The sequence below is a fragment of the Chaetodon trifascialis genome, chromosome 2, assembly GCF_039877785.1.
Source record: "Chaetodon trifascialis isolate fChaTrf1 chromosome 2, fChaTrf1.hap1, whole genome shotgun sequence".
NCBI classification, from domain to species: Eukaryota; Metazoa; Chordata; class Actinopteri; order Chaetodontiformes; family Chaetodontidae; genus Chaetodon; species Chaetodon trifascialis.
The window spans coordinates 24279114-24289113 of record NC_092057.1 but is presented as its reverse complement, the minus strand read 5'-3'; the positions used below and the strand labels follow the sequence as shown (position 1 = coordinate 24289113).

At 42.3% G+C, this 10000-nt stretch overlaps 1 protein-coding gene across 1 annotated transcript in view; it reads left to right on the top strand.

Moving 5' to 3' along the window:
- The first annotated feature begins 7186 nt into the window (after positions 1-7186).
- Positions 7187-10000, top strand: part of scoca (short coiled-coil protein a) — an 8678-nt gene continuing 5864 nt past the window's right edge. Inside the window, exon 1 of the mRNA XM_070976070.1 lies at positions 7187-7356. Within this exon, the coding sequence (XP_070832171.1) occupies positions 7263-7356 (94 nt within the window). The 5' untranslated portion in view covers positions 7187-7262. The remainder of the gene's footprint in view (positions 7357-10000) is intronic.

Below are 10000 nucleotides of genomic sequence, written 5' to 3'. Positions count from 1 at the left end.
TGCTGCAAAATAAACGACCTCTGACACTGAATGGTGCAATGGGAGACTCATTCAAGTCGGAATTTCAAGTTGCAAACTTGACATAAACACACGTCACAGCAATATGGTGGCACACACAGCGAACAGTCAACACAGTGACCTCAGTTTATTACTACATGTTTTATGTGCTGTAAAAACTTTGTAGCTGCCACTTTTATTTTCTTTCAGTTGATATGTGCTGCGAGCACACGGTGCAAGCTTACTCCTCCTGTCTCATTTCAAGTATACTAACATGCATGTGAGGTTTGGAGGCTTCCCATACAAACATCAGTTTGCTGTGGGTTTCATGTGCTGTCGAGCAGGCGTATCGGGACACATTTAAATTGGAAGTTGAGAAGACCAACTCAGAACTATCTGCTTCCAAATGCAATGGATTGCACCATTCATGTTGCTGATGCAAGGAATTATGGGACAGCATTATCACCTGTCCTTTTGTAAATGATGGTCAAGGGTATCCTATGCTGAAGGAGATAAGAAAGCATTCTTTTACAGGATTCAATCAGCTCTGGTCATGACTGCCAGTGAGATACTTCTGGGTGCTGTAACTTAGTTAGGAACCTTCCTGAGCAACAAAAGGGTATTCAGCCTCAGGTTACTTTCATGTTGCTATGGCAATCAAGACCGCGCAATCAGGGAGGAACAGAGAGGAAGTAATAAGACGTTATCATCAGAGGACCATGTGAAACAAAATACTTAGAATATAGAAAAATACATATAAAATATAGAAATATGGTTATTTTCAACATATTCAACAAGTGGTTCAATTTACACAAGATGCGTGTGAGTTTGTGAATGGGTCTGGCTTTAAAATACCAATTTATGAGGTTAAGATGCAAGTTGCAGTGCAACTGAAGATTGTGTGATTTTATAACTTGAATTAGATGATCACTGAATTGTAAAAAAAAAAGAAAAAAAAAGAAAGAAACAATTTCTTCTTCCACAGGGCTGAATTTAGCTTCCACTCTGCAGAGATTCATTATTGGACTCATTCATAGACATGCTCACACACACACACACACACACACACACACACACACACACACACACACACACACACACACACACACACATTGAAGACACAGTAGGGAGACACAAACATGCTGATGTGCTCAGTACCAGAGCAGTCGGGAGATGGGCAGATGGACGAGTGCTCTTTTTACAGCCTCTTCTCCTCCCTGTGCATGTGTGTGAGCGTGTGTGCACGCGCGTGTGTGTGTTGTATGAGTATGCCCCATGCCTAGCATAACACTGGCAGATTGCTAGTGCCAAAGTGGGCATCTGGTCTGTGGACACAGGGGAGAGAGAGAGAGAGAGAGAGAGAGAGAGAGAGCAGTCCCACCAATAAACCAGCCTCTCTCTCTCTCTCTCTCTCTCTCTCTCTCTCTCTCTCTCTCTCTCTCTCTCTCTCTCTCTCTCTCTCTAAAGTTGTGGATGCAGCTAATCCTGCTACAGATCTTGCTCTGGTTCTTGGATGTCACTGCACAGTAATTATTAACCACACACACAAAGAAAGGGAGTGAAAGAGCACACTGGTTGCAGATTCCAGCAACAAACAGTGGTGCATTCAATGTACAAATAGAGAGAAACAAACACACACACGCATGTGCGCGCGCGCACACACACACACACACACACAGGGGCAGAAAGAAAGCTCACACACTCATTCTGTGGTGTGTGCGTGTGTGTGTGTGTGTGTGTGTGTGCGTGTGTGTGTGTGTGTGTGTGTGTGTGTATTTCAGTTGGCTGCTTCCAGGTTGCGTAGGGGTCAAAATGTCTTTGCTGCCTGGAGCAGCGCAGGTGCTAGAACTTAACACTGGCCACTAACCATCACACATACACAAACACAAACACACACCACTCTAATAAATTCACGCACCTATCTCCTTCACTGAGAACCTCACTCTTGTCTGAACAATGAAACATCCTCCTCCACCAGCCTGGAAACTTTGAACCTTTGTTCTCTGTCTTTGGACATTATTGAGTGTTTTGGGTGGAACCACTGCTTTAGTGTCACCAGCCAAGTTGAGTTGGCAGTCTTGTTCCTAAAAACTGTGTGAGTGATCAAGCTGATCTGTGATCAGCAGCGGGGCTCTGAGGGAGCTGATCAGACTGCAGTTTGAAAGTAAGGTTTGGATTATGAGGTAACAGTTGTGTGTTAAGGGCGGCCCCTTCCCCATGAAATTGGTCCCATAACTGTCAGTTTCTTCCCGGCTTTATAGAGCAGGCAAATCCACTGCAGACACACACACACACACACACACACACACACACACACACACACACACACACACACACACACACACACACACACACACACACACACACACACACACACACACACACACACACCACAACACAGGCTAATAAAGACACTCAGTTACGATCATGCAAACAGAAAAGAACACAGATGCGCCAAAACACTTGCAAATGTGAGCATGAACAGATCTACACACATACGCATAGACATAAAGATTTACACACACACACACACACAAACACACACACACAAACACACACACACACACACACACACACACACACACACACACACACACACACACACACAGAAAAATGCAGAGGCACACAGATTGTCTGTCAGACAATAAAACCACACACTGCTGTAATTCATACTATCTGCACAGAGTATGTAAGTAGTTATTGTCTGCTGGCTAGACTCAAATACCCGATTTGACTTGCCTGCGTATCCCTCTCTTGTTTGTATTATTATGTTTTGATATTATATAGTATTTCCAGCCCCTCTCACTATTATTAGCCCCAAATCTTTAAGCAGCAATTGTCGCCTCAGCATCGCCTTTCATCACTATTATTCCGTAAATGGCCTTTTATCAAACTGGTAACAAAGCAGTGACAAAGACTCCTGATATATATTTATTTTTTTGCCCCAAATAATTGTGACATCAGCAGTGCCTTTATGTGATTTGAAGAAAAAAAAAATAAAAAAAAAATAACTCAGGATCCACTGAACTATCTGTTCACAGATCTCTCAACCTCATCTCAGGGTCCTCCTCAGCACATGGAGTTTGCTCATTTGTCACCCAAGCTCCATATTTAGGTTATGTGGTCACAATTGAGCTATTTCTATGACAAGCAAACTTCTTGCCCTGAGGAGGACCATGAGATCTGGTTGAAACCTCAAAAGAAAACAAGTAAATGGAGCTTTTTTTTGGCCAAACTATAGGCTTCCTGTAACATTCAGAATTGATTTTAAGGTCCTCCTCCTCGTATACAAAGCCCTTAATGGACGAGGACCAGGCTACATCTCTAACTCCCTTGTTCACTATTTGCCTTCAAGAACACTGTGATCATCCGCTGCAGGAGGTTTCCAACAACAGCTGAAATAAAATCAGGGATGCAGACTTAGTCCATTAATCTCCAAAGCTCTGGAATACACTACTTAGATATCAGGGAAGCAGCTTGTTAAATATTTTTAAAAGAAAGAAACACTGATCTCTTCACTGACTTCCTCATACAGGTCTGAAACGTTTGTGCTTTTGCACTGCTGCTCTTCTTTTCAATTGTATTTTTTTTTATGTGAAACACTCATTTGATGCAGGTGATTTCTTTCTTGTAAAGCATTTTAAGCTGCAATTCCTGCATGAAATGTGCTATACAAAGAGAGTTTATTATTATTGACTTTCAATGTCATACTGTCTAATATCAGTGGCTTAACTCTAGACCATGAAAGCATCAGGTCTTCTTCATTGTTGTTGATGAATCAAAGGAAGAACCGACATAAGGTGTCTCAGTAAGGTCACAGAACAGCTCCATGGCGCCTTGGCATTGATTCCACATGTCTCTGGAACTTGACTGAAGGGATGGAACGCCATTCTTCCAAAAGACATTGCCTCATTTATCTCTCCTATCAGTGTTGAATTTCGTTGAGATCTGGTGACTGCAAAGGCCATAGCATATGACTCAGGAGGCAAGAATCACAGACAAAGTCACATGATCAGCACATGATGGCCTCCTTTACCCCTCCCAAACTACCTGTCTCCACCTTACAATTCTGTCTTACTTTGTCTTTCCTTAAAGGGGACAAGTGGACCCAAAGCATGTCAGCAAAATATGCCGCCACAGCTTAACAGAGCCACCGGATCCCCCCATGGTCAGGATCAAGCATTCAGACAGGAGCCTAATTTCTAATAAGGACTTACAATCAGTTTTGATTTTAAGTATGACTTAAGCAGAAAACCATGTAGTTATTCAACATATTCAACAAGTGGATAATATAAGCACTGAATAATACGTTGCCTGGCCTTCAATCTCCTCTACCATAGGCAAAAAGTTTTCTCTCTGGAAGACTTGATTATGACTATGACCACGACAATTCCTGACTAAACCCTCATTTGTGCTGGAATTATATAAGGGAAATTGCAAGGCAGGTCCCATCAATTTAAGCTGATTTAAGATTTATAAATCACAGGTGCGCAAGCTGCAAATGGGATTCTTAGAAGCTGCTTACGCAAGGTTTTTTATGCTCAGCATCTTTAATTAATCAAACATAGGCACACCGTCGGAAATGATCTTAAGACTAAGAGCAGGTAGACATTTAAGAACACATTTATAAATGAGGCCCCTGTACTATTCTCTTGGTGTACGCCACACATGCACTCACCACTTGTGAAGAATATGGTGAAGGATGACTCTTCTGATCATAACACTTTTGTATGAGGGGCCGTACAAGCCATAATTCATTCTGGTCCTCTCACATACACATATTTTCTCTCATACTCACATACATTCTCCTCTCACACACATACATTCTCCTTTCACACACATACATTCTCCTTTCACACACTCCTATTTTCACGCTCACGCACACATACATTCTCCTTTCACATACATATATTGTCACTCTTGCACGAACATACATTTTCCTAAATAAAAAGGCATATATGTATATGTACAAATAAAATATATGTATGTGTGAGAAGAATACATGTATGTGTGAGAGAGTATAAATGGAAGTGCATCATTTATTGCGCGGTGATTGGCTGAGAAGCTCAAGCGGGCGGGTCACGTTTAGGTCACAGTCAGCATGGAAGGTGGAGAGGAGTCTCGAGCAGTGCAACAAGCCATTGGGGTTTTAAGAAATATTTTATCATCCCCAGAAACGATCGCATCCATATCCTTGTCGCTTGGGCGACAGGTGACAGGTTCATCTGCACCAAACTTTACTCACAGCATGGTGGAAAGTGAGATGAGACAGATTTTCAGACCCGCGAACTTCCAAGTCGCTTCAGCAGGACAAGCAGCTAACGCTAACCCTAACGATGCACAAGGCCAAACTGGAGGATTAAGGCAGCAGTCTTTGCGATATCAGACTCGGACACACTTCGGTGTTCGGTGTTCACTACTAAGGAGGACCCGCGGTCACCCTGCATTAAGATTGATTTATTGTTGCACTGCTCGAGACTCCTCTCCACCTTCCATGCTGACTGTGACCTAAACGTGACCCGCCCGCTTGAGCTTCTCAGCCAATCACCGCGCAATAAATGATGGACTTCCTTTTCCACTATACTCTCTCACACATACATGTATTCTTCTCTCACATACATGTATTCTTCTCTCACATGCATATATTTTATTTGTACATATACATATATGCCTTTTTATTTAGGAGAATGTATGTTCGTGCAAGAGTGACAATATATGTACAGTATGTGAAAGGAGAATGTATGTGTGCGTGAGCGTGAAAATAGGAGTGTGTGAAAGGAGAATGTATGTGTGTGAAAGGAGAATGTATGAGAGTATGAGAGAAAATATGTGTATGTGAGAGGACCAGAATAAATTATGGCTTGTACGGCCCCTCATACTTTTGTCCACATCTCTGTAGCGCCTATGGTTTACTCTGAAATGTGCATTCATCTTTATAATGAGGGGTTTATGCACTGCAACCCTACTATAATATCCCTCTTTATGTAGTTGTTGACAGGCTGTTGCTGCTGTCCTGCATTGACTTTCTCAGTCACCTGAGGAAGAGTTGCTCTTCTGTTTTCCTTAGATATCACACTAATGCATGAGATTCACTGTCATCCAATGTGCGCTGCTGGCCACAATTTCTGACCCTATTTACTGACATCTCTCCCACAGATCTAAATGCAGATGTCACTTTAGACACAGTTCCTATTGAAACACCAGCTGGTTGAGCGGTCACTGAAACTCCTGCTGTCTGTGCCCCAACAATGAACCCTCTTTAAGTATCACTGAGATCTTTTCCTCTTGCTATGCTGATAAATACTCTGAATGAACCGGGGCTGCTCAGCATTTTCACACACGCCACAGAACATGATTGGATGTTAACTGCTTAGTTGTACCATGCAGCACACCTGTGTGGAAGCATCTGCATCCGTTATGTTTCTCCACTCATTTATTCAGGTTTTTCCTTTAGTCGTCACCCATCTGCGTATGTGTGTAAACTGCACAGTCACTGCAGGCCGCTCACAGACGGAACATGGAGTCTCTGTTGCTTGTTGCTGACCTGCAGTGTTCAACATTAACCACCAGAGTGCAGGCTGCTCCCACAGATCTCTTGGAACTGGTTTCCCATCCCTGTCGTCTCCTGTCATGTCAGGTCAACACTGCAGTGAGGCGCCCTCTAATTCTGTGAAAATAACATCGGTAATCGTGCAAGTAACTGATGTAACTTGCCTCGATTATTCATGCACCATCTGTGATGTTCTGCTGTTTCAGCTAAATGGAAGAAAAACAAAAAGATTGAACGTCTGACTGTATTTACACACCCTCATCAACAGCACTCAGTCTTACTTTTCAGGTAAATGTGTGACCAAGTGTGTGTCTCCACTCCTGTGTGTGTGTGTGTGTGTGTGTGTGTGTGTGTGTGTGTGTGTGTGTGTGTGTGCAGTCTCTAAAGCTTCCTTTCACATGGACAGACTGGGACTCGAACTTTGACCTCTGATAGTTTTCCTGCTGCTGTCTGTCTCATGTTTGGTCCAGTGGTCGCTATGGCGACCCATTCCCATGACAGCTGTGTAACCTGAGCCACCAGTCAGGTAGGGCAGGTAACTGTGACAATGTGAATGACTCAGACAGCAGGTGTGTGTGGAGGCAGGACCCAAAGACAAGAACAGAGTAAGAGAGAAGAAGCAAGAGCTGCGTTTGAGCAAAGAAAGGGAGAAAGTGTCCAGTGCTGCAAAGCTCAGATACTAATGAATGACTGTGTGAGTTAAACCAAGGACACCATGCTGGAGGGAGAGAAGGAGACTCAGGCCATGGAAGCCGAGGTCGATGAAGATGACGGGACGTTCACTAACATCTCTCTGGCAGACGACACAGGTAAGCCTCAAGGGATGATTCAGCAATTGTTTTGGTCTTTTTTGTAAAGTTAGCTCTTTTCTGACCTTCACTTGCAATCCAGTTCCTCATTATCTGCAGCCGAGGAACCAGTCAAAGGGTTCTGAAGCACTGCTAACATGTTAAATGAGGGCCCTCAAGACTGAAAGTGAGACTTTCTACATTTCTTAATCTCTCTCTCTCTCTCTGAAATTCTGTGTTATTTATGTTTTATACAGAGAAACTGCCATAGATAGCTGTACTTGTCAAAGACACATTGTAAATACGGAGCGTGCTTTTCCTGTTGGAAATGGCATGTCAGACAGATAAAGCAGTCGTTACAACTATGTGCCTGAACAAAGATCAGTGAGGCAGAAACAAACAGCTTGTAAAACCAGAGTGGTTATGTTGGTGCGTTGTGCTGTGACAGGACTGAGGTGTGGCTCCAACCAAAGCCGCTTCGCTTTGTTTTTGCTCCTCCCTGCATGCTGTATCTGATGGACATGTGTGCAGTTATTGTCTCTTATCTACATTTGATTGTGAGGACGAAAAGCATTTAACTAAGTGTTGAGAAGTTACCATGGGGAAAATCCTTAGCATGAATTAACAGCATCCACAGTCTCACAGTTAGCACTACTCTTCAGCATTGTATCAACAACTGCCAATTATCTGTCAGATTGTGAGTGACCAACATCTCCAATACAATGAAAAAAAAGATTCAACTTCTGAACATGCATGAAGTGATGACAGGATCAGCTCACCTAAACACCTTATATTTCCTTTACAGTGAAAGTGAACCTGACCTGTGGCTGCTTTTTAAATTGCTTGTCAACTGGCCACTGGCATAGATATACAAATGTATCAAAAACAAAACTATTTGACCATAATCAGTGTTTTTGGACTGCAACAAGATTATTTGCACCACATGAGCATAATATGAGATAATGCAGGCGATAAAACTACATTTTGAGATTGTGTCCTGTGAAAGACGGGACCACAGGATTCAGTTGTGTTGTGTTTGTACTAAGTGGTGCAAATTCCCTCACAAATGTACCATTATTCAAATGATCAGAGACAGTGAATCTGATTGGTCATCCAACTTTGACCCCTGCAACCAGATGAGAGGGGAATGTCCTGTTGAAGCCTGTGAGACATAAGTTGTTGTTACACACTGTTTTGCATACTCAAGAGCCAGGGGCCTCATTCACAAACATCCTGAGAGTGCTCTTAGAGAGCTCCTACCATAGCCTAAAACTAAAACTTCTAGCAAGGAGTCTCAGCTCTGAACTCTGAACAAGGCAGAGGCTGAAATTATCTTAGTGAGGATGCTTGGCTGACCCCGTTGCTAGGTATGAAGCATACTTTTAAAGGGTGATTTATTGATTAAAAAAAAGAATGCACCTCTATTATCATGCTCCTAATTTTAGTACGTGATCTCTCTGATAGGCCCATTAACAGGAAGAAATGCCTCAGCTTTCATCACTTTCTGTGATTGCTGGCGTTAAGGCATAATAGTGTCATTGTGTTGGGTGGAGAAATTCTTAGAAAATGTAATTTTTCAAGAATTTTCTCGGAATGAAGCTTTATGAATATGACCCCAGATCAATGCATAAATTCACTCTATTTTATCTTTAGTTTTGGTCTCCACCAACTCCTGAGAAAAAAAAAAAAAAAAAAAAAATCTCTTTAGCTGTTCAAAGCTCCGCTATGTTCACCAACCAGTCGCTAACTGTGTCTGTCTGCACTTTGCCTGCCGTGGCTGAAAACGACACCATGAGAGTGCTGACAGTGAAGCTGTGGTCTTGACAGTGAAACGATGAGCTGGAACTCACTATAAAAAGCTCAGTAAAGCCGAGGGGAGCTACAGATTCAAGTGATAATGCTCACTTTATACACTTTCTGCCTGTGCAGCCCTGCTTGGTCTGGTATGACCAATAGATTATGATGGCTAATGTTAGCAAAGTTTATGAACACTGTTGTGTAATTGACAGTTCCCTGATGTAACGATTCCTCTCGTCTTGTCCTGCTGTTGCATTAGCCTGTATTTTAGCATTTCTAACAATGTCAAAGTGTCTTAATGTCATTAATAATGACCACATGGCCCGCTGTTCAGCCAAAGTTTAGCTGCATAGAGTCACTTCAAATAAGTCTTCAAAACTAAGTGTGAAAGTTCACTCTTGATTTTGTAATAAAATGATGTTAAATCAAGTACAAATACTAGCTTACGACCTCCTCCCACAGCCTTCATCAAATGATGGAGTTTCCTCAGCTGAAAATTGTCCTGATGACAGTTGACATCTGGTCATGTGACAGCAGATGTAAAATGAGATTGAAAGTTAAGAGTTAAGATTATTTTGTAAAACTGCAAGCAGCATTTTCTGTTCCAAACTATCATGTCTCACTGACTGGTCTGACCTCCATCAGCTGTGCTTCAAACACTTCTCACTGAATGCTCACCTGAATAAAATGGTGAAAACTGAGCTTGTGAGACATTGTTTACTCTGAGTTTTCCAGTTTTCCTCACAAACCTCTGCCGATTCTAAAACCTTGACCTGCAAATTGAAGTGTTCACTCAGCTTTGTCACTGAAAAACTGTCATTCAGAAAACACATATTTAGAAATGTTAGTAGTTGTGGCTACAACAGTT